Genomic DNA, 25,682 nt, shown 5'->3' with positions numbered 1-25,682 from the left:
GAGTAACTGTGCCGGAACGATGCAGAGTTGCACTCCGGCAAAATCGTTCTTGCTGGAGCGCCGTCCCCTCTGCCGCCAAACTCCACCACCCAGAGGCAGTGCACACAGCATCAGCCTGCAGGCCAGGGTAGGATGAAGGAGGCGTGTGCGCCAGGAGATTTGCGGTGAGCACAGGAGACAGTTTCCAGCTCACATCTCGAGCAGAAAATCCCAAAATCGCATCCAGGCGCTCCGAGTACGCGGGAGCGCCGGGGCTCGGGCACAGCCCGGGAAAGGCTATTTTCGTCAACGCCCCTACACTTCTAATCGTTTTGTTTTTTTTAGCCGCCTGAAAGGCACTTTGCTTTTATGCAAATCCCCAAGAGCGACTCCCAAGTGCCCGCCAGTTGCACTTGATTTGGTGCCTTGAGGAGATCTGCTGTTCAATTTGGGCTATGGCCCTTCCCCGCCCACATCTCTATGGCCACTCCCCTCATGATGAAATGTGGGGGATTTTCCACAGAGTAAATGTTATCCATTTCCTGCACTGGCTGCTGCCAGGGTACACAAAAGCACATTATAAGTCCAGGGTGCCAAGACTCTCCGTTGCGCAGCCGTGAAGGAAGAAAGGAGGGCTGCGAAAGTTGGGCAGATGACCAAAAGGCACCTTTAATAATTTGAGGAGGGGTAGGGGGCTTACGTTTCATGGCCGTGGCTTAGCTTCCGCCTCTGTCAGGAGAAATAAAGATTCCATAAGTAAGAACACATGCTCTCTGCACACAGCAGAGGGCGTCAATGCTCTACAAACGAGCCACAAAATGGAAAGCAAGACTTTTGCACCTTGAATTGATTTCTCGGTCATGCTGAGCAGGTCTAACAAACCCGAGACTAAACAGGTGACTTTGCCTACCTCCGTGGGATGCGAAATCGAGGAGGACGTGGGAATATCTAATAGGGGGGTCTGGCCTAATCACTGCGCGTGGTATGGAGAGATCTGGGAGTAGCCCAGACCACGAGACCCTGCAACATGAATTGAGGGTCACACAATATGGTCTTGATTACATGCAGTCTGCATAATGAAAATACACCTCGCTGTCTGTAAATAAACCAATCTCAGTATATAGCAATTCAAAAAGTGAGTAAATCACTCTTACTTTGTAAATAAATCACCTACGAGAAAGGGGTGGAAGACAAATAGCACCATGGTGGAAAACGGGATGCTTTGCATAAAATCAAAGAGCATTTTGGGAACATAACTACAGATTTCTGTCTGTATACTGGTCTTTCTGTTTATTTCATGGATCACAGCACTCACTCCGATAGTACAAGGTCTGGAAACCGCTGCTGTGTCCTCATGTTGCCACTGGGAGATGTGAATGGCGGTGGCCAGTGCACCCTACTTCTACTTTACATCTGGGTCCACTGGGGGATGAGGGGGCGACACGTGACTTGTTGCAGGTTGCTGCGGTCCGCTTGCGCCCACTCTGGTCGGCACTCTCGGTAAAGGATGCTCGTGCTGACCGTGCTTATGCCACCCCTTCGGTCAGGCAGCACTAGAGCGGCTAGTGAGGAGGAGAGTCCTGGCCGCTCCTATTCACGACTGTCTGCAGGCTGCGAGGCAGCATTTTGGCCTTCCTCTGTGTCCAACGGAGGAGTTTGATGTTCCGGGAGCTCCTGGACACAAGGCTACTGGTGGGCCCTAGGCTTGGAATGGCTGGCAATGCACCTTTGTGGCTGTGAGGGAGACTTGTGATGTGGCAAAGGAATCATTGCTCCACTACTCAGAGGGAGAGAGGGAGGTAACAGGATATTTAAGACACGCCACTGCCACTTTATGCTCCTGCGGCATAGTTCGGCGCGCCCAAAGATCTGCGCATACATGGCTGCCACCATGCAAGGCTTAGACCCAGGGGGCTTCCGTGCCCACCGATTCTCCCCCGCAGGTGGGTTATCGCCCCCAGTTTAGGGGGCGAGGGGGAGGATGGTAGTCACCGAATCCGCCCCCCACCCCCGATTATTTTTTTAAAAATAATGGGTGAAAAAGGTGCATCTTAGAGCACACTATTTTGAAAAATTGGCCAAACAGTTTGCAATTGGGTTTTGTTGGGTAACTCATGAAAAAATCCAGTAGATGCAAGTCACCAACAGTGCACAGGAGCATTTCCCAACGCATTTTCATGATGCCTTTGCCCAAAATATGTGCCAGTATAATACATTTTCACCCTGGCTGTGCCCATACATTTCCATGCTGACTGCAACATTATGGTGTATACAAGGGGCTTGGCCTGTCCTCAAAACATTGGTAATGCAATACATTCTGGCAACCATTATTTGAACCTTCAAAAGCATCCAGAAAACCACCTGTCGAGTTTGTGTCACTGGGAAAAGAACCATCCAAGCACTGAGATGTATCTACAGCTGGCCTTTTTTATTTATTTATTTAGGTTGGTGTCATGTGATTTTTAGCGAAGGCAAGTTTGGCTCATTACACAAGGAGTGCTTAGATAGTTATACGAACACTATTCTCTGAATAATACATACAATCAGCAGCAAGAAAAGAGGGCCATAAACATTCCTTTGTTTTATGCCTAATCACATACCCACATAGGTAAGACTGGACTAAATATTACTTCATATCAGTCAAATCATGTGCGATAATTACCAGTTCCTTGGGTACTCTTTGCATAATGTATCCATTGCAACTAACATTTCAAATGCAACATTTTATACAAAATTAATAAAACATTGTGAATGCATATATTACAAACTGACACACCTAGGACACGTGATATATTCTACGTGGAGGTCCCACCACAGGCACCTAAACCAAGAAGAGTGAATTTGGGTTTGTGGCTGGGTGCCAAGTGTCAGGAGTCTGGTGTATTGGTCCACTGTGTGTGGAGCGAAGACCGGAAAGTGGGGTCTACTAAAGCCTGGCGTTTGAGGGATGTCCAAGAAACTGCAACATTATACCCTGTTATTCCCATATAAGAACATACTCGTGTTTGGTTTGCTCATAATGCCAGTAATGATACTATAGGAAAACATGTCCATGTCTGTTCTGCCAATATATGGCAGTACCCTCACATAAAAACATACTCCAGTTGGCTTTACCATTACAAATGCATGCCAAAGTATGAAAACATGTCCAAACTGGCTGCACTAAAATGCCAATTGAGCTACATAACACTTATCATGCTTACTTGCTTTATTAAAGAGGCCCAATACAAAATGTCATACCACAATAAGAAATGGCTAGCCTGGCCGCATTGAAATACCAGTCTAGCTACATATTAACACGTATCATGCTTGCTTTACCAAAGATGCCCAATACAAAATGTTATGCCACAGAAAGAATAATACCACTGATCACAATTGCATTATCAAAGCTGCCCAATCTAAAATGTCATACCACAATAAAAAATGGCTAGAGTGGCTGCTTTAAAATACAAGTCTAGCTACATAATAACACTTTGCTTTATCAACCATGCGCAGTAAAACATGCCATGCCTGCTCCATGGCATGCCAGCACCTTGCAGTCTGACATAATCACAATAATGATGAATTGGATTAAGTGTGATTGCGAGGTGCTGGGGGGCCCAGTGGGCAGATGTGTGTCAGGAGCTGGGGCCCCAGGGTACAGTCTATTGGGCGTAGATGCCAAGGAAAAACTGCCATGCCCGCCCCCTGAGGCCTTGAGCGCCTCTCAGACGCACACTGTGTGCATGGGGTCCAGTCATGGTATGTTTTACGGGGCATCTATCAGATGCCCATTAATAAATGGCATTCCTTCCCTCATTGCCCTCCAGCGCCTCACATGCACATATAATCAATTAAGTGTACATGCGTGGCGCTGGAGGGCTTAGGGGTCAGGCTTGACATTGTATGTGAGGCGTTAGGAATCCTAGCGGACTGGGCTGGCTTTCTTTTATGGGCATGCCAAGAAAGAATGCCAAGCCTGACCGCTAGGCCTCAGTGCCTCACACGATGAATGTGATTGTGTGTATGCAAGGCGCTGGGGGCGCTGCCGTAAGGCATGTTTTTTTTGACTGGACATCTTAACAGATGCCAAGTAAAAAATGACACGCCCGTCGCCTTGGTCCTGAGCTCTCCTGGCACGCACACAATGTGTGTGTGTATGCAGGGCACTGGGGAACCAGGGGGCAGGATGGTATTTTTTTACTTGACATCTAGCATAGATGTTAATTAAGAAAATACCATCCCTGTCCCCTGGGCCCCACAGCACCTCAGACGGAGAGCCGATTTTGGCCAGTGGGGGGTTGTGCAAAATGCTTTTGTTGTACAAACCTCCTACCCCGACTCACCAAAATCCTCTAGGATCAGTACACACGGACACGCACACGCACGCGCACACACACACACACACACACACACACGCTATCTCCTTCACAGTCACGAGCACCCCTCGTGCACTTACTCATGACACAAGCATAAATGCATCCATGCACACATTTAAATAATTTAAAAAATAACACAAATATTTACGCAACATACACAAAGCAAGCACTCAGTCATTAACACAAACACCCATCATGCACTGACTCGTAACATAAGCATACATCCATCCATACACACATTTAAATAATAACTACATGAAAATACACACACATTTACACAACATGCACACAGTAATCACGCTCCTGTGCACACCAGCATCCATCATCCTGCATTCCTTCACCAAACACAAGCATGCACGCATCCATACACAATTTTATTTATTTATTGGTCATTTGTTAGGCGCTTATACAATTAGCAAAATGGTTTCAAAGCCCCACAGGGCAAACAGGGTGGGGACAGGGAAGGTAGACAATTAATTACAGTAATGATAAACAATTGAATTAATAGTACAAACGAATGATGAGAATAAAAGGGAAGGGAGACAAACCTACTATGCTTTGAGTGTTCAGAACATGCACGTGCACGGGGGTGGAGGGGTGAGGGATAGGTGCTGCGATGATCATGGGGAAGTGCTCAGGGTAAGTGCTAAGAGGAGAAGAACTCAAGTGCAACTACTCATGGGTAGGGTGAGCCCAAGTAAGTGCAGTAAGAATAGACAGCGGAAGGGATGAAGGATGTTGGGGGTCAGAGCCCGAGGATACATAAGGGCCTTGCACATCAGACAAGCTACTGTAAACAGGGAAGAGAGGAGGAGAAGAAGAGATAAAGAGAAAGGTCTTGAGGCTTTTTCAGAACTTAAGGAGGTCCTGCTCAAGACGCAGAGGGAGAGGGAGGCTGTTCCCCAGAAGGGGGCCTGCCGAGGAAAGTGAACCACCACCAGCTCTCGGTTTAGCAAACTGCCTTACACGCAGGGAGTTGGTGCCAGAGGAACACAGGGGTATAGAAGGGGAGTATTTGGTTAGGAAGCCCCTCTCCGGGCCCACGTAGCCTTGTGGATGATAGAGGGATTTGAATTTAATCCGTGCTGAGATCGGGAGCCAGTGAGGGCCTTGTAGGGCAGTAGTGATGTAGTCCCTGGGCGTGAGGCCAAGGATAAGTCTCGCTGCCTCAGAAAGCAGTGAAGATAGAGTGGTCACTGGCCCCACAAATAAAAAAACAGAACATAAACAAGCTTACCTTCTGCCGTTGGTCTTTCCTCATGAGATCGAGATGGGGCACTTTATCGGGTATAATCTGCCTTTTAAGTTAATGTATCAAACAAACCGGATGAATATTAAGGAACATACTTGAATCCTATTCCGGTCGGTCTAAGCAGACCTTGGGCACTCTTAGGCACCCGCATAGAAGGTGCTGTGTAATCTGCACAGCACGCAGCCATCCAGTAAGAAAGCAGTTTTTAGACATGGAGCACAGTCCTGCAACGATTTCATCTACATACATCAAACGATACCAACCCACAGCCTTCCAATGGAAGTACCTACCATTTCTTTGAACGCGTTCTCAATGGCTCCGATAATGAGGCATTCGTGAGGAATCTTCTTCTCGGTGAAGAAGCGGGTCTGGGGAGTGCTGGGTGAGCCCGGAGTGCCCCCGGCTCCACGCAGGGAGGCCGCCCTGGTTAGAGTCTTGTTATTGGCCATCGCCGTTTCTGGCTCTTCGCCGAGACAGGTCGGAGGTGGTAACGCAGAGTTCTTCAGGATCTCCACAATGTCCTGCAGCTGTTCGACAATGTGGTGTTGGAGCAGCTTGGAGGCCACCACGGCCGCCCCGGCGCCAGCATGGCCATCAAACAGCGCCCAGTAATGGAAGGTGATGCCATCGGCGTCCTAGCAACAAGGAAAGAAAGAGAAGAGTCTATGACCAATGGGCACCAACCAAAGAAACGTAGCACTTCAGGTGGCAGGTACATGGCAACACTATATACATCAGTGGCCTGCAATCTTTGGATCTCCAGATGTTTTGAACTACAACTCCTGTCACCTATATGCAGCACTGTCAATGGCAAGGGATCATGGGAGATGCAATATCAACAAATCTGGAGAGTAGGTTTCAGACCCCTTCTTTACACGAAGAAAGCAGTTTCTACTCCTTAAGATCTCACCAGAGACATCGTTTTCCAGTGCTTTTATTGAGTGGCCATCAAGCGCAGCCAACTGACCGCCCCATATGCAAGGCTGGGGCTTGAGGGGTATTAAGTGGACAGAGCCATGAAATTAATTTATTGACAACATAAATTCAGCACTCTGCAAATATTGAGCCCTGGATATAATGGTTGCCTTGAAGCACTCGCGCTAGCCATAATTCACTCTTGGCGAGTAAGTGGTGCGCTGTGTATGTGTAGAATTAAGGTGGCAAGTGACTTTTTTGTTTAATTTCAAATTAGGAGAGTCACTGCACCTCCATGGACAACCAGCAGGGCTTCAAGTTGGGTGGGGGAGGGAGATGGCGGGATTTCAAATGCAGCCTGGAGAGGGGAGGGTCCTGCTGGGGGCCCAGAGAAGACCCTTCCTCGCTCCCTGCATGCTGCTGCAGTAGGGCTGAACTTTCCACGCCTGAAGCCATTTGAACACAAAAAGGAGCCCAGTGCAGGAACGAACCCCTGCAGGTCACTAGAAAGATAATCACATGTAAATGGGTCAAAAAAGGGTCTTCCAATTGTCAGAGAGCAGTCAACTTAAAAGGCTAATTCTGTGGACAGTAAATTGTAGAGTATATATATTTTTCAGTTGTTGGTGGCATGTACTAGAAATGGTGAGTGTGGGCCAGAGCCGTTCTGTTTTTAATTTTGTAATTATTTGAAAATGTTTTCTTTTTTTAAAGTGCTCACACAGCCCGCGGGCATTGAGGCGCTGTTGCAGGAATTTTTTTTTTTTAGTTGCGTAATTGTTTTTTCTGTCTTAGTTGCGTATTTATAATGCGCTTAAATACCCAGAGGTTTCTAAGCACGGACCCGGGGATCGAACCTGTGTTGCTTTGTGTCTTGCTTCCAAGGCGAGCATGTTGCCACTGAGCTATCCTCACGGGGGAGATTTCACCCCTTGCCCCCCTGCACATGGTATGCACAGATTGGGGCAGTCGGCACATTAATCCTGTTAATGGGATGGGACATTTTAACGTTTGGGGTACAAGCATAACTAACCAGCACTAAAACACACTGCGCTATCTTAAAGGGACTGCAACGTAACTGGCCTAGTTCGATTAGATTTTTTTCTTTACGTCAGTAGATGTTATTGACTGCTGATTAATTATGCTATTTTTAACCCACTTTTCTGTAGATTTCTCCTTTTCATGATGGGTGTATTTTGCAAAAGATGGAAAACGCGACTGCGTCGGTTGAGCTACCTCCTGAGCTGTAATGGCCACCACCCTCAAGATTCTCTATAAACCTGTTACTTACCCCATGGCAGACAGGGCTTACTTTTAGCCCCCAAACAGTGGTGCAGCACCATTGAGCTAATCGGTCTCCAGCGCCCCCACCCGCCCACACAAACTGTGAGCTGAGGGGCGGGGCTTCCACACGTATTTTGTTATGCATAGATGCTCTGATTACTTACCGGTAATCTTCATTACTCCTAGTCCTAGTCTTCCTCGTCCCAGTACCTACTTCATGAGGTATACCAAAGCAGCAACGGGGAAAAGGTCCCAATGAGACACAGAGCCAAAAGCAGTGCAGCAAAACACACCCACAATAACTCTTAAATCACATCCCCACAGACAAAACTCCAACCACGAAGGAACCAACCCCCGAGTGGGAGAAACTGAACCCATAGCGGTTGGTTGATGAAAATGCCTAGACCAGCCAAGGCGGCAGCCATACAAATCTCTTGCAGAGAAAAACCCTCCCTGCATCGGCCCAGGAAGCCGCCAAACCCCTGGCAGACCGCCCCCGATTGTGCGCAGGCACAGGCAGGCCAGAAGCCACATAGGCCCTAGAGATCACAACCCGGAACCACCGGAAAATGGAAACCACAGATGCGTTATGCCCAGCCCCAGCCGGACCACAAGCAATCAGAAGACTATCAGATTGGTGGAAAAGGCAAACCAAGCCAAATACTCCAACGCGTCCCGCCGGACATCAATGTTAAGCCGAGCCACCTCCTCAGGCGTTCTTGGATCATGAAAGAAGTCAGGGAGAACCAGACCCTGAGAGGTGTGAAAACCGAGAGACACTGAAGGGAGAAACATCGGACCACACCCCGGCACCACCGAGTCTGGCAGCACCCTCAGGAAAGGAGCGTGACATAAGAGAGCCCCAATCTCCCCAAGCCTACGGGCAGAAGTGAGGGCAATAAGAAAAGCAGATTTCAGTGTAAGATGTTTGATATCAATCTCGGAAATGGGCTCAAAAGGAGGCCCGTGAAGGAACCGTAATACAAGAGGGAGATCCCAAGAGGAAAGCCCTTTATCAGCACAAGGACGGGAAAAAGAAAAACCCTGGATCAATTTCCCCACCAACCCCTCCCCATCCAAGTGACCGTCAGAGTCCCCCAAAAGTAATTTCATGGAGGCCTACTGAGAGCGAAGCCTGGAAAAACTGCCAGGCCCCTGTCAAAACCCCTCCTGGAGGAACTGAAGGATAGCAGAGGCCAGAACGCAGGGGAGGGATCCCAGACCGCCCATACCAGTCTCGGAAATGGCCCCAGTGTCTGCCTAACACCTTCAGAGTGGAGGGTCTAAGAGCAACCATTTGGACCCAACTACAGGATCTGAGAACCCCTGAGATATCAACCTAGACTGAGCAATAGCCACACCGCCCATTGCATCTGGTGGAATTCCAACCGCAGATCCCCTTGAAGGGGACACGGCCACCTCGGAACCAGCCAAGGTTCCTAGGACCGAAGCTCCAACAGAGAGGGGAGCCAACTCCGGCGGGACCAGAACGGAGCTAACAACAACACAGTCACCCTGGACACTCTGATGCGCCAAACCACCCGGGGCAGAAGGGGAATAGGCGGAAAGGCATAAGGGAAAACCCCAAGGCCACTGTACAGAGAGGGCGTCCATCCCCCAATCCCCTCAGCCTGAAACCTAGAGCAGAAGAGGGGAACTTCTGCTGAGGCCGGGGATGCAAACAGGTCTAGAACCAGGGACCCTAATCTGACACAGGTCACCGCAAAGACCTGGGCCAACAGGACCAGTTCCCCAGAGGAGTGAAAACCGGCGTCTGAGAAGATCCGCTTGAACATTGTCCACCCTTCTGATACGTGAGGCCACCAGAGACACCAGATGAGAGTCCTCCCAGGTGCCTATCAGCGCTGCCAGAGCATTCAAGGAGTGGCCGGAACCCCTTTTGCAGTTGACATATGCCAAGGCCGTCGTATTGTCCGATCGGACCAAAAACCGCCGACCGTCCAGCAACTCCTCGAAGTACACCAGAGCTTGGACAATGGCACAACTCTTGCCAATTGGATGATCGCCGGCTCTCCCCAGATCTCACAACCCTTGAGCTGAGAGGACCCCCAATGTAGACCCTTTCTGCTGGTGTTGGTAGTAGGAGAGGCCACAGGAGGAAGGACCATGCACACCTCAGCCTGTAGACCTGAAACCCCCCGCCACCATAGCAGGGACACTCGCAGCGCTGCGGACACTGAAAACAAAACTACGAAAGCTGAGATGTCGGGAGCCAGTGGGAGAGAGTATAAGACACCAGGAGACGTAACCGAAGACGGGCTCAAGGAACTGGAAAACATGCAAGACGCCACGTGCCCCGTAACTTCAGCAACAGGCGAGCCGAGACATACTGCCTTCTGAGAACCCAGCCCAGAACAGCCAGCAAGCGCCCCCCCTGCACAGCATCCAGAGTACGCTCTCCCCAGACGTCCGGACAAGCAGTGCAGGGTCTTGAGACCCATAAGCAGGTGACACATCCTAGAAGGCATAGGGACCAGGAACACCCGCAAGTAGAAAACTTGACCCTGAACAGGGAGAGGAACGGGCAAGACGGTAACCCACAACAACCGTTCGGAGAGAACGGATCCCATGGCCAACTACTTGGACCGTGAGCTGGGTACCAAAGTCCTAACCATGCAAACCTGGACAGGAGGAGACAGGAACGGCAACTGATACCCCCTCCAGAAGGAGCCCATTACCCAGGAAGCCGAACCCCACCGGTCCCATACACCTCCGAGAAGATAGAGACGGGGAGCCAGGGAAAACCGCTAGTCACTGCACTTGCACCAGAGGGAAATCACAAGACGTTGAAACAGGCCTGCGCCACAATATAACAGCATGCTTGTCAGCCCACAAAAAGATCTGACCTATCAAAAGGAAGATACTGGACAGCCCAGAAGTCCAGCAGACTATGGCCCCCTCAGCTGACAGAGGAGCCACAAGGCTGGCGTCAAAAGGGCATAGTACTGTCACAAAGCGGGGCAAAGCAATCCATCCCGGGTAGCCGACATCAAAGGCAACCCCCTACCTGAGGTATGCCTATACTGGAAAACCCACTGAAGTGACATCCCCCTCCACCGGCACCAGGGGCTCTGAGAACCCTTCTAAGCACAGACATGTGCCACCATGTGCCCTATCACTTCCCACAAGTCTGAGAGGAGGCGTGAAAGCAACACGTCGGCACCGGGAGGACCTAGGCCCTAAAAGAAGAGACACTGGGAACCCCCTGCATGGCCGTTACTTCCATGATGCATTTTCCATAATCTCATGCCGGACAAGGGAAAAGCAAATCAACTCCTTCGACTTTCCCTCGCGCAGTTTAGAGGAAGAGGACAGGACAAGGAGTCTGCGTACATAGCTAGCACAGACCCAAACACACCACTAACACGCCACATGACTGAGAGGTGGCTTGAGCCCTGTATCCAGTAGCAGGTAGCCCCATGCTCTAGATCGTTCCAATGCGTCGGTCTAGGAAGGTTGAAGGACCGAGTCAGCACCGCTGATACTCGAACCCGAAGTGTAGACTATGCCAGGCCGGTACCCATCCGGCCGCTTGCAGACGTGTCCAAATCTGCGCCGTATTCACAGGCAGCACGCAAGGAATGCAGCTAACATCCGGTGCATCCTGGGCTGTGTGTCTCTGAGGAGCGGGTGGTATGTGACATGCCTGTGACAGTACAGAGCCCCCACACTTTGAAATACTCTGTCACAGACACCCCACGACAAGAAGCAGAGAGGCCTCACAACAAAAAGGGAAGGCTATCCCATACAGCCAAGTGCTTGCCATCATTTCCAATAAAGATGTGTACACAGAGCACGAGGTAACGGCCTTTCGAAGGAGTCAAGATGGCCATACCAGCAAGAGAGGGGAAAACATCAAGCACAGTCCTCCTCTCTCCTTACCTTCCCCCAGATAATGCAGCTAACATCCGGTGCATCCTGGGCCGTGTGTCTCTGAGGAGCGGGTGGTATGTGACATGCCTGCGACAGAACAGAGCCCCCGCACTTTCAAATACTCTGTCATAGTCACCCCAAGACAAGAAGCAGAGAGGCCTCACAACAAAAGGGAAGGCTTAGCCCATACTACCAAGTGCTTGCCATCATTTCCAATAAAGATGTGCACACAAGGCACAAGGAAAACGGCATGTTGAAGGAGTCAAGATGGCCATACCAGCAGGAGAGGGGAAAAATATCAAGCACAGTCCTCCCCTCTCCTTACCTTCCCCCAGATAATGCAGCTAACATCCGGTGCATCCTGGGCCGTGTGTGTGAGGAGCAGGTGGTATGTGACATGCCTGCGACAGAACAGAGCCCCCGCACTCCCAAAGACTCTCTGCCACTGTCACCCCACGACAAGAAGCAGAGAGGCCTCACAACAAAGGGAAGGCTAGCCCATACTGCCAAGTCGAATCAAGACGGCCAAAACAGGAGGAGAGGGGAAAAACATCAAGCCCAGTCCTCCCCTCTCCTTACCTTCCCGGGGCCGTGCAGGACACGGGACACAATGCTCACGCTGCGGTCCGGAGCCCAGCAAAGAACCGAGCGAGGCAATCCAGCTCAACTGTGACCCCAAGCCCCGCAGGGGGCCCAGGAGCAGCGCCGCACCTGAGGGAGCCGAGGGCCCCGCCACACAGCCCCCCCCAGGGGGCCAGCAATCGATGCTCCCTGGTGCCCCGCACTGGGAAGAAAAAGCCCAACCTGCCGGAGGCAGGAAAAATTAAACTGAGTGACATGGATGTGGGGGAGGAGTTATAGAGATTTAAAGAAAAAAAGAAGGTCCTGTGTCGGAGGCAGGTGCCTCATGAAGTAGGTACTGGGACGAGGAAGAGTGGACGTGGAGGTAATGGGAGGGAAGCCTTTCCTCACCTCTCTAACATAAAGCAATTGCACACATCAGCCCCCTTCCGATGTGAAAGAACACATGACATTGTTATATGTTGGCCGTCATCCGTGGGGAGGGGGCTGCTGATGTGCTCTGTTAAGCAGCGAGAGGAGGGAAGTCTTTCCCGAAACTGGTGGCGTTAAACTTGTACTGTGTTCGTGCACAAACGCTGCACAACTTTAAAGCTATTACTTTCAGTAAAGGCTTCCCGCCCACACTCTGCCTACCAAATGCAGACATCAGCCCCCTCCCCACGTATGCGAGCCATGACATTGTTATATGTTGGCCGTCATCCGTGGGGAGGGGGGCTGATGGGCGCACTTGCTTTTTGTTAAGCAGCGACAGGAGGGAAGCTTTGTTGTATGCAAGCTCAATGTGTATGTATGCACGTATGCAAGGAGTGTGTGTGTGTGTGTGTGAAGGATTGCATGAAGAATGGGAGAGTGGCGTGCGTGTAAATGAGCAAGTGTACAGTGAATGGGGCAAGGGTGAATGGTATGTTTAAATGAGTGAGTGAATATTGTGGAAATGTATGTGAGCGCGCGTATGTGGTGTAACGCTGGTCCGAGGAGCTGATTTTGGCGGGTAGGGGGTATGAGAGGGTGGGTGGGAGAGGAACGGTTGGCGGCACACTGTATTACTGCCTGGTCCCCTGGTGGGCGCTTATTCTTAAAGGGTGATACCTAGGCTTTAGTTTTAAAAAATGATCAAAGCAAGTAAATGTGTGTGTTATCTTTCAATCCAATCCCTTGGTTATTCTCACTGGCATATTGCACTTACTGGGGCCCCATGCCGGACAAACCCTGGGATGTAATAGAGGGGGCACAGCTTCCAGGTTTGCCCCAACCAGTTTCTGAAGTGGCTACTCCCATCACCAGTTATCCCCCCACCCCCTGGCGAAATTTAGTTTTGTTGGTCTCCTACCCCCAAATCTTAGCTTTGTGACTGGTAAGGACCTCCCCTTGATTGCTCACCCTGCATAGAGCATTGGTACCCAATCACTTCCACCAGTGATGCCCATGGCTCCTGAGCTGGCATTGGGTAGAGACCCAGCTTGCACCTCGCTGATGACACCCACTGAGCCCAAAACATGTCTGGGGTTGGGTGTGGTGTCATGCAGAAGGCCAGTGACCTTGCAGTTCACGCTGAACTGTCCCTTCAATTTATTTTTTTAAAGATAAGAACAACACTCTTTTTGATCACAAAAGAACAATAGATAAGATAACAGATTTGACGGGAAGCAGTGATCTTCTTCCAATGGGGTGAGTTTGAGGGACTTTCTGACCGGGTTGTGGAGGGGAGTAAATGGAACAGTCACCGGAGGCAATACATAAGTGGAATTACATAGATTAAGGGCAGCCAACATTAGACATTTTTAAGTGCAGGTAGGCAGTACGGGCAGCTGGGTTCGAGATGCGACCAGGATAGCCTGCTCACAATTTCCATTCGGTCTCCTCAAATACCCTTGTCGTTCCTCGCCCTCCCCGTGCTTCCTCTCGCTTCCGCTCTTTCTCTCGTCTTGCTCCACTTGCATGGAATTCTCCCTCCCCCCCCACCGGACATCCGAGAAACAGTCCACATGGATTTGTTTAAAACCAAACTAAAAGCCCACACCTCCTCGCCTCCAAGTTACTCTCTTAACCTATCTCTCATCTGCATGCTAGCCAAAAAACATTCCCTCGCCTCTAACCTGCCTCTGCGTCCACTCTAGACTAGACCGTCACCCATCACGGTCACATCCCGAGCACAACTGGCGTACTGCCTACCTGCACTTAAAAATGTCCAATGATGGTTGTCCTTTGTGTATGTCAACGTATGTTGTCCCTGGCGACTGTGTCCATTTACTCCCCTCCACAGCCTGGCCAGAATGTCCCTCAAACGCACCCCATTGTAATAGGATCACTGATCTATTGCGTGTTCTTTCGTGATCAAAACAACACTGTCCGTGCATGTATATATAAATTAATATTTGATTATGGAGAAAAAAAATAACACATTTTAAAATATAATCAAAGTCATTAGAGAAGTGATATGCCTGAATGCTGTCAACTGCAAACATGATAAGCAAAACATGTGTGTCCTATCTTTAATCAAACGCTGCCTCTGGAGCAATTGATACCATGGCTACTCGGGTAGCTGGTGAAATGGCACGAGATTGGACACCAAGCGGCAATGTGTGCACTGTGCGCACGCCACAGGCACACCGGAAGGCAGGGCGGAGGCACTTCCTCTTTCAGCCACACCACGTGCAGCCGCCCAGAGGCGGAAGTAGTTCTCTGCTCGAGCGAGAATGCCAGACCGCAGAATGTACTTGACCTACCACAGGCGCTGCCATGCAAATGGACCACCCCCGGTCCCGCAGTGAAAGCGTGTAAGGCACTACACCCCAATGAAAGCGCAACGGCACAATGTGTTACGCTATCAGGCTGTGCCAAACCACCACCGTAGTGAGCGCCTGGCTTGTTTGTGGATTGACATACTGCCCCCCCCTCAGGGGTGGAAATGGAAAAAATGTAGTGGAGGAAAACTCTCATCCTTGGAGGTGTGGGGAGGAGGGGCATGACCGAGGGGCATGGCTAGAGGGCAGGCCATGCAATACAGTATCTCTTCATAAAACCCAATCCTGGCGATTTGCATAAAGGCAAAGAGCATTATGGGAACATAAGAATGCCCACAATTTTAAATGTGAAACATGTCTTGTAGTGATTCAGTAAGAAACCCCTTTGAGCGAATAACGGAAGTTGTGCTCTGCAGTTTTATTAGGTTATACTACTCACCCTAACAAACAAAATGTCTGTACATTGCAGGACATATATACCAGTTTGGACAGCTGCAACAAGAGGCTTTGGCTGGTTCTGTATTCCGTTCCCAGTGCCGAGTCTACTGAAAGTGTCTGCTTGTTGAAACAAGGGTTGCTCTAACTCAGCTTCAGGACAGATCTTGCTGGGAGTATCCGGTTCTAAAGTCGAGTTATCACACGCACAACCAAGCCGCGTGGCATGTCCAGGCGACATTGCGGCTTCAGAGGAGATCTGTGAGTGTCCAAGTGCCTGGGTCTGGGGACATGGCAGCACTCCGTCTTGGTCCTGTGCTGGTCCAGCCCTTGCTTTGTGAAAGGAAAAATGAGAAGGTGGTGCAAAGAAAAGGAAGAGGGCGGGGACCGTCATGATAACATGGGTGCATGTTGGTCCTTAAGGTGGACAATCTAACAATAGAACAAAAGGCCAGATGTAGGTTTGTCCGATGCATCGCCTGTTGTCACCGCTAGAGGGAGGTGTTACCTTAGGATGTGTAGTGCTCCTACTCTTGTAGTTGATTAATAGGAAAGAAGGGCATGCCTTACAGTGCTTGTGATTATTGGATGGGGTTTCCAGGAACTGTCATGGGAATCTCAGCTGTCCCCCTGGTGCCATTAGTCACACATGAAATCCTAAACTAGTGCTAGGACGGGCGGGCCACTTTTTCAAAGCTCGTAGAACTCCCCAGCTCTTGCCTGGGATACTGGAGAGTTCTGCAGGGTTGGGACTGTGGAAGAGAAGGTCCGGCTCTTTCTCAAGCCTGGCTCGGTCCTGCGGTCCATGAACTGTCCACTACTGTCCCAATGACTTCTTCTCGCCCAGTCTGCCCATCACATCCTAGTTTCCAACTCGACCCAGCCCCCATACTCTTACACAGTACCGCCTCTCCTTGACACGTGCCTGCTGCAACATACACTGCCTGCAAAGAGCTAGGCTGCTCCATGGAATCAGGGCTTGGATGCATTTCATACTTTGGAAAAAGTCCCAAGTTTAGGTCTCTTGTTAACCCACGGGACCATTTGCGCACTCCTTTCATCCCGTGCAATGCGGTTTAATTTCCATGCTCCAGATGAAAGGCGAGGCTTCTCCAACACCTCCTTTTCTGAGCAGACCACAACATCACAACCAGTGCACAACACCTTGCGCACACACAGCAACGTCCAGGGCACCCTCGGGCAAAAGAACATTAAGTTCTGCAGTCACTGTAATCAAACAGTGTGAATGTTTGCATATGCATAGGTACGGCGAGTTCCTATTAACGATGAATTTGCTGGTTCTACCATGATCCTTTGACCCCCTCCACTCCCCCACACTCATAGCTATCATCGTTGTGCAGGTGATGTACGCTACTATTTTGTCTTGCAGTTGGATTTGTGCAGATTTAACCCCTTAAGTGCCAAGTACGAGTATGCTCGTCCTTTTTGCATAGACTTGCATAATAGTCTGGCCCTTACGTACACGCTGTGCAATATTAAAAAAAACAAGACCTGCACGAGGAGGCTTCAGGCAGAGTTAATAGAAGCGAGTACATGGTCTTGGGGAGGAGCGAGGGGGAATGGAAAGAGTAGGTGCAGCAAAGGCGCGGAGCAGTAACGTGTTCCAGAGCTTTGGTGCTAGAAGTGAGAAGGCGCGGACTCCAGACTGAGCGCCGTCAATAGAAAGTGGGAGGTAGATTGTAAAGAAACGGGGGCAAAGACCACTTAGAGTACCCGCCCCAGTAATCTTGAGGGGGAGGACAGACAAGCGGACAGAAGGCGAGGGACTCAGCAAGGAAGACTGAAGAGCGAGTGAGGGCGCATCAGTAGACACAGAAGAAAGGAGGGGGTGTGGCGGGCCAATCAAGACCGAGCAAAGTTAAGGAGAAGATCTTTGCTGGCACCAGCCAAGCTGCGACTATCTGCAACTCAGCGCGACCATGCGCTACTGTCTGCTCCTCAGCACTCTTGCCTGTTAATGTTACATTAGACCTGCTGCAGAGAGATTCACTGTCCCTGATCCAGGTGTGCACTATATAAATATAATAATAATAGAAGGCCAGGCAGGCAGATGCTGAGCATTACAGAGCGGCGGGGGTGGCACCAGTTTATGTGAGTGGACAAATACAGAGGGATTCACAATTCAAGAGACATTTCATGCAGAGGTCGAGAGTAGCTAAGGAGCCGCGGGGGACTGGGCAGATACAGGAGGTGAACTGAAGACAGGGACAGAAAGGAACATAGAAGACGACTAAGCATCCGTTGCTGAATGCAGGCCAAAGAGTTGGTGGAGAGGAACCTGGGTAGTGAAGACAGAGAAGCTGAAGCGTGACGGGAGAGACAAAGAAAAGAGATGGTAGAAGAAATCATGAAGAACACAAAGGGGGGGTAACGGACCTGTGGGGTACGCTACAGAGAGGGGACAGAGATGAGGTTTTCCCAGTACATGTAGATCAACAGGTGCACCTCAGCAGCTAGGGGGTGGCCTGTGAGTGCCCATTAACCCACGAGAAGAGAGGAGGGTGGTTGATTGCGTGGAAGGCCACCAACTGGTCAAGAAGGAGGGCGAGCGAAGGCTGGAGTTCCGTACATAAGCAAGCGAAGTAGAGAACTGACGAAGAGCGGCTTTGGCCAAGTAGCAGAGTCAAATCTCGACCCAAGTGGAAAGAAGAGCGAATCAGAGTGCAAGTGCTGAAAGTTTGGGGAGATACGGAGAGGCAGAAATTGGGCGGAGGAGAAGGATCCAAAGGAGTCTACTTTAGGGAAGGCAGTACAGACACATGCTTAAAAGGGTTCCACAATATCACAGGATGAGAAAGACTAATAAAAAGAAAAGTCCAAAAGAGACCGAGCCCATTTAAGTAACTTGCGATGTAGGGTGGGCGCGGTGGAGATGGAAGACAAGAAGGGTGCCGTGAGTTATGCAGGAAGCAGTTGGTGGAGAGAAGGAGCATGGCTGGTCAATCTGAGAAGAGCATAGTGTGACAAACCTGAAGGTGTCTCACCTTCTAGTCCCCAGGGATCTATCATCCAGGTGGCAGGACAGGCCCATCGCTTTTGGATCCAGTTCCTGGGGGTGGACCAGTGCGGGAGGATCACCTGGGCGAGGGGTCTTCGGGGAGTGGGATACTGGATGGCGAGATGCAGTATCCCCTTCCCTGTAACACCTTTACCCCATTCTACCAGGCAGGTCGCTCCCCCTTTCCCGACATGAAGACTTTCTCACGGACAGCTCACTATGAGAGAAAACGAACTAACAACTGAGCCGTACACCTAACATGTCCCAATACAATGGTCAGGCTGGGTCAGGCACTTACTGACCACTATACACACCCGACTTCCACTACACTTCCCCACGTGGATTAAAGGCGGGGCACGAGGGCACAATCTGAGCAAGGCAAAACACACAAGGATGCAGCAGTTCCAAGATGGCAGTTTAATACAAGACAAAAGATGGGAAAACCGAAGGGGATCTCAAGGAGGGAAATGCTGTTGGCCTTTTCAATGAAAGACCGTTACTTTCATGAACCTTGAGAATAGGAAACGTAAGACCAGGAATCAAGCCTGAAAAATCGTGCATTGTGTGTCAGAGGTACCCGGGGCTCTCACGTGTCCATAATCAAGGTGGAGAGAATTATTTGCTGCCGTGGTACTCTCCTTGGCTCCTACAACAAAGCAGCTCCAGTGAAGTCAGCACTGCTGGCGAGTTGTGGAGACAGATATCAGTGTTGAAGCCAAGGTCTCCAGCAGCAACATTGTATAGTGAAAGCTGAAGCGAACAGTGTATGAAGCTTATGTGGTAATCGACACAAGCAAAATTAAACAACTGATGAGTGATTGAACTTTGAAGCCGAAATACGATACCTTAGACAGAGTGGTCCGACACCACATGTCTGCTCAATCGAAAGTCTCTGTTACGTATCCAACTGAAAGGTGGCCAAAGCGAAAGAGTGATAAAGGATTGTGAAATTGAAGTGGTCCTGCAACGGGTCAAGCAAAACCCAGTGCACATTCAAAAGTCATCGGTGTTAATAGCATAAAGAAAGTTGATGACAAATGTAAGGAAGGCATAGCATAAACAGTGAAGACAGACACAAGTGACCACAGTTCAAGGGTGTTTATTGAGCTTCAAATAAGGCTGTGATAAATGCCTATCTAATCCTAAATATAAATATAGTCGTGTCTTGTCAAAATAAAAAGGAGCTGTACTAAAAAAAAACTATTGCCAATCCTTGACTCTAAATCGAAATAGTGTGGGAAACAAGGTTATGGAAAAGGAAAATAAGTGTTCAAAATGATATGTCCGGATGTTCAGGCCGTTTGCCTCCCTTGCCCACATTTTTAGCACGGGATAAGGCAGTTCACTCGAGTGTAGCACAATCTCTACCTTCTTTAGCACAAGGATATAGTTTAAGCAATGGCATCGGGGCCTTTGATGCACAAGTCTCCTTGTTCTTTAGATTCTCACAAGCATTCACTTTCAGTAATTCACTATCCACCCCGGATACCCCTCGTCCGGGCTTAGATCACTTTAGCACAATGTTTGTTACTTTGGGTCCCCCTCATCCGGGCTCAGATCCCTTCTATACAATGTTCATAGGATATAACTTTTTCGGGTGACTCAGGGTTCACCCCGGGCCCCCTCAGCTGGGCTCAGATCACTTTAACACAATTAATCTCCCTCTGCCGGGCACGGACCAATGTCAATTTTACATCAAGTCTTGAAGGCTTTCGAATGTGCTCAGGGTTTGGCTTGACTCGTAGCAGGACCACTTCGACTTCACAATTCCTCTTCTTTTAACATTCTTTACCTTTCAGTTGGATACCTAACAGACACTTTCGAATGAGCGCCCACCTGATACCGGACCACTCTGTCTACGGTATCGTATCTCAGCTTCAAAGTCCAGTCACACTTCTGCTGTTTAATTATATTTGCAATGCTTGCCACATATACTTCATACATTGTTCTCCTCAATTTTCTTTCTACAAAGTTGCTGCTTGCACCCTTGGTTTCCACACAGACCAGTCTGGTATCAGTCTCCCCAACTCACTTCACTGGTGCTGCTTTGTTGTAGGAGCCAAGGACCGTGGCAGGGCAGCAAAATCCTCTCCCCGCCTTGACTATCGATGCGGAAGAGCCCCAGGTACCTCCGACACACAATGCAGGATTCTTCAGCTTTGTTTCCAGGTCTTACGTTTCCTATTCTCGAAGGCCCATGAAAGGTTCATCTTTCAGTGAAAAGGTCAAGGGCACTTCCCTCCTTGCAATGCTCTTTGGTTTCACCATCTTCCGCCTTGTATTAAACTGCCATCTTGGAACTGCTGCTTCATTGTTACGCTCACCTGGCTCCCACAGGGGCGTCGGTCAGACCCGGACTGCTGCGGCCTCCACCCACGTGATGCGTAGTGCAGTGATGACTGACTGGATCTGCCCTCCAATTCTTGTCTGCTTGACCCGTAGAAATATTCTCCTACAAGTGGAGAGATGGATTTAGCCACTTGTGGATTTAAGTGATAGCACCCCCACTGTCCTCCCCACTAATCACCTCTGAAGTGCCCTCTCAGCAATCTCACCTTATATTCTTGAAGGATGAGCCCGCCATCCTGCGAAGTACGCAGGGGCGCATTGAAGACGTTGGAAGAGTTGTAGACGAATCCTGACTCCAAAAGGTCCTGGCGAAGAGCCGTAAGTATATAGTTCGTAAGAGTTCAAAATGTCTGGAATTCACTCCTGTCCATTCCTCTTTTATCTTGCAGCTTTGACCCAATAAGAAGATTGACAACTGAAAAGCGCTCCGGTAAAAGTCTGTGTTAGCCAACACTGTCCGGTAAATAATGCCAAGGGTTAAATTTGCTGCTTTCTCCTTTTCTCACAGGTGCGGCATAAGGAGATGTGGCGTGGTGATGAATAATACCTCTGGCGGTAAAATCAGGTAAGCATATGGTGGCTAAAGAGATTGTCTCTGTCTGTTCTCTCTGCTCACTTTGTTGTTTCTTGTCCCCCTTAGGTGCCAGAATTCGGCGATGTAAAGATGGAGACAGCGCCGGATCGAAGAGATGCTGCGTGGAACGGTGAGTATGGCGTGGCGCTGCTGCTGGCGATGCGACGCGTTTAAAACAAGGTCTTTCCTCAGGTTTGAAGATGCGATGAATCCGGGATCAGGTAAGAAATCAGGTAATACTCTTGTTCTAACCTTTGCTTCTTTCCTTCTTTCTAGGTGCTCCAGGTTCGAGGCGGGCGTGGCAGAAGGCTGGATGCTGCTGCTGGCACAGTGAACGTTACGCTGCTGGATGCAGAATAACACGAAGCGTGTGCTGCTCTTCGGGCGTGGTTTAAATAGCCTCCAAAGTAGTCCCAGGTAGGTATTCCTCCCCGACCACACCCGAGTAACAAAATAGTCCCTAAGGTAAAGTAGTCCCTTCCTGGCCTCACATGGGCTTGGATCTTCTTGCAGCATGGTCTGCATCAGGTAAGTGTGCACTTATGAGCCTGGCACCTATGGCGCCAGGACTGCTGTCCCATATGAGCCTGGCGCCATTGGCACCAGGACTGAACCCAGACAGCCCCTAGCAGGGGTTGCTGGGTTTTCTCAAGGCAACATGATGCCTGCTCCCGGGGCTGATGGACATGGTCTGGATGCCCGGGGGTATGCATCATGACATTCATCGTGTGCTTTGCCTTGCTCAGAGTGTGCTTTCGTGCTCCGCCTTTTATCTGTGTGGGGAAGTGTGATAGAAGTCAGGTATGTGTAATGATCAGTAATTGCCTGACCTTGCCTGGCCATTGTAGTTGGACATGTCAGATATGCAGCTCAGGTGTTAGTCCGTTTTCCCTCACAGTGAGTTGTCCGTGAGAAAGTGTTTGTGTCGGAAAAGGGGAGTTGGTGGGGGTTTGAGTCCTTACGTATCCTACCTGGTAGGATGCAGTAAAGGTGTGACATGGAAGGGGATACCGCATCTCGCCATCCAGTGTTCCACTTTTACTCCCCGAAGACTCCCCCATCCAGGTAATCCTCCCACACGGGCCCACGCCTAGGAAGTGGATCCAAAAGCGATGGCCGTGTTCTGGTCACCTGGATGACTGATCTCCGAGGACTAGTGGGTGAGACACCTTCAGATTTCTCACACAAAGTAGATGAAGTTGGTCCGAGCCCGGCGGAGGGAGATCATCTCAGAGCTTTTGGTTGAAGCAAGTTTGTGTTACAAGTTAAAATTGTTAATTGTAATTGGTCCGGCCCTGGGGATGGAGACTGATTGAACATTGGATGTATGAATAACCTGCGAACATCGTGTTAAGTGGATCTGAGCCCGGCTGAGTGGGATCCAAGCTGAATAGTGAATCACGTGAGAAATTTAGTAGGTGTGAAATCCTAAGAGAAAAAGAACGTATTGTTTGTCGCATCAGGCCCTCTGAAAGAAGAGACTTTGAAGGGCAAAGAGGCTTGGACACGGAATGCCCTGATGCTAATGTTTGATCTGCACCCTCGTGCTAGAGAAGCCAGAGACTGTGCTAAACCAGAGTGTGCCACCTTGTCCCGCTGAAAACATGGTGAAAGGAGGCCAACGGCCTGAACATTGTGACATATCATTTTGTGGACACTTGCTTCTTTTCATAACATTGTTTCCCACACTATTTGTATTTAGAGTAAGGATTGGCAATAGGGTTATTAGTAAAGGCTCCTTTTATTTGACAAGACACCACTAGGACTGCCTTATTATTATTTGATGGTCGTAGCTTGCTCCCATCTGTAGATTTAGGATTAGATAGGCGTTTATCTAACCCTTATTTGAAGTTCAATAAACACCCTTGAACTGTGGTTATTTGTGTCTGTCCTACTGTTGATACCATGCCTTCCTTACACTAGCCAAGCCCAATGCTGTGAGCAGGAAGACGGACCATACCCTGTTGGACATCCTTCCTTATTTCTAATCCCAGTGTCGGATCCTATTCTTTGATCCAACAGTTGGACTGCTCTTCAACGAAGGCCAAAACTTGTGTGCAGCAATTTTTATACGTCTTCAACCTGCGTCATCATTTTCCAGCAGATTCTTTCCATCCAGTGAACCACTAAAGCCATCACCTTTGATTGAGCAATAAAACACCTTGTGCGTGTGGGCATCTGTCCTGCACCTACCTCCAGGTGATGGTCATCCAGGCAGCAGGTTTATGGTGACCACTGTAACTTTTGCACATAACTTTACGTTGCAGTGCCCGACATCTTTGGGAAGACTGCCCGATGGAAACAAAGTGGACGGTTTTTGTAAATCCAGTAAAGAGCCCATCTCCGGGTTCGGCCGCTTAGGTCATGCTCGGTGTCTATTGATGAAGGTGCTGGTCCACGTCTTTTAATGTAGATTTCCTCTTTTATGGGGCACTAGAACCTTCCTGACAAATTGATGAAAATTTAAATATCTGAAATTTTCAAGGAACCTAAGGTCTCATCTTCCTTCTTCGTGGTCTAGGGAGGTTTTGCCGTAGCAGATTTAGCCAAATTCGATTTAATCAAATTTATTGTAATTAGTTTTGCTGCAAATATATATGGGGTGGGTTTAGGTGAATAAATAATGTATTGGACATATGAGGGGTCTCCACCCACATATATGCAGCAAGATCTTCCACAATTTCTTTTTAGATTAAATCGAATTCGATAAAATCCTTGACAAGATCACTTAGAACCCTTCTCCAAAGGAGTCCTGCAACAAACACCAAGCATCGCGATTAATAATAATTTGGGTCCTTACATAGCGCTTTATTCCAGCTTCCTCCAGCTTCGGAGCACTGCAATAGCCAGTGCTATTATACCATCTTATGCTACTGAATTTACTGACCACAGAAAGAGGAAAGTCGATGTCAGGCGTGCAGTGGCAGAGGAATGTGGGAAGGGCAGGCTGGCCCCAAGTGAGAGGCGAGCACTTAACTCGTGAGCTATTCACCCAGACAAAACAGAAGTCTATGTCATGTATGGCCCACACGCACTCACTGAAACAATCTATATTAAACCAGTCGTAGAGAGGGGTAACCTCTTATCCTAATGTACAGTCTTTTTACAAATATCGACTAGACATTCAATTAATTCAATCAGTAAAATCAATTTTATTGTGTCATACACATTTAGTAAAATAAACACAATATCAAAAATTGTTCCACACAGAATACATTTAAACAATTTTCAAAAAACACAATTCATTCTAAAAGAAAACCCTAAACTCACCCAACACATTCTACTACCACTCATTCATACTCATTCTCCAATCCATTCATACGCTCCATCTTTTTGTCTCTAACCCTCTTTGGTTAGATGTGAATTTAGCTGCTGGAATTTTGGGGTTTTAGGTCTATTGCTCAATTAACCCATCTGTGTAGATATAAATCTCACAGATCTCAATTGTCTACACGTGTTTCGGTTGTTCCCTCAACCCCAACTAGGGTCCTCTTCGTATGGCAACCTTCTTCAGGACGAACTGACAGCAGACCTTCTGTGTGCTGTCTTTTAGGGTAGGGTGAGCCCAGGTCCCTACACTTGTAAATCAGCGCAGGTGACTTAGATATTGGCCACAGTCCAGATTGTTGTATGGGTCTGTTATATCCCACAGAAATGGCACGACCTTCTGCAAAGGGCGTGCCCTTTATATAGCCACTGCGATGTGGGCTATCCTTTTCTCCAGAGTCTTTCAACTTCCCTGGTTCTTTTTCTATGGCCCCTCTCAACTGATTTAGTGACCTTTTAATTTAGTCTCTTTCTTTTGGCGTTCGTTCCAATTCTAGTGACGGCTCCGTGTGTCTGCGTTTACGCATATCCAAATGCTCTAAAAAACCACGCACTCGCCACAGGCGCTTAGAAGGCAGAGCACTGGTTAAACTGAACTATACACATCCACGTGCAGAACTTGAGAACCACAAATGCGATTGCCCACCCATTGGAGAACGAGAATGTCGATCGAAATTTATCTAGGAAAATGAATTGTGTCCAACAGAACCTTCTGGTCTTAGGATCACATTGTTTGAGATGCAGAACTGTCAGTATGGGTTGGGGTTCACCATTTCGTGGGTCATTATTCTGCGACTTCTTTTTTTCACCTGATCCCCTTTGGTGTTTGGGAGAATTTGCTTGTTACTCTTCCCACTCCTTGCACAGGCGACACTCCCATAATCCTTTTGTGTTTGGGCTATTAGCTGGTGCTTGCAGGTATAGATAGGGAGCAACGGCATACAAGGTCCGCCCAGCTTGTAGGTGTTTT

At 49.0% G+C, this 25,682-nt stretch overlaps 1 protein-coding gene across 1 annotated transcript in view; it reads right to left on the bottom strand.

Moving 5' to 3' along the window:
- PPM1H (protein phosphatase, Mg2+/Mn2+ dependent 1H) overlaps positions 1-25,682 on the bottom strand; it is a 625,702-nt gene that overhangs the window by 272,170 nt on the left and 327,850 nt on the right. Inside the window, exon 3 of the mRNA XM_069629843.1 lies at positions 5,880-6,224. Coding sequence (XP_069485944.1) covers positions 5,880-6,224 — 345 coding nt within the window. The remainder of the gene's footprint in view (positions 1-5,879; positions 6,225-25,682) is intronic.

This window comes from Ambystoma mexicanum, chromosome 12, assembly GCF_040938575.1.
Source record: "Ambystoma mexicanum isolate Mex_15411 chromosome 12, UKY_AmexF1_1, whole genome shotgun sequence".
Classification (NCBI taxonomy): domain Eukaryota; kingdom Metazoa; phylum Chordata; class Amphibia; order Caudata; family Ambystomatidae; genus Ambystoma; species Ambystoma mexicanum.
The sequence above is the reverse complement of the archived record's forward strand: the minus strand, read 5'-3'. Positions and strand labels throughout refer to the sequence as shown.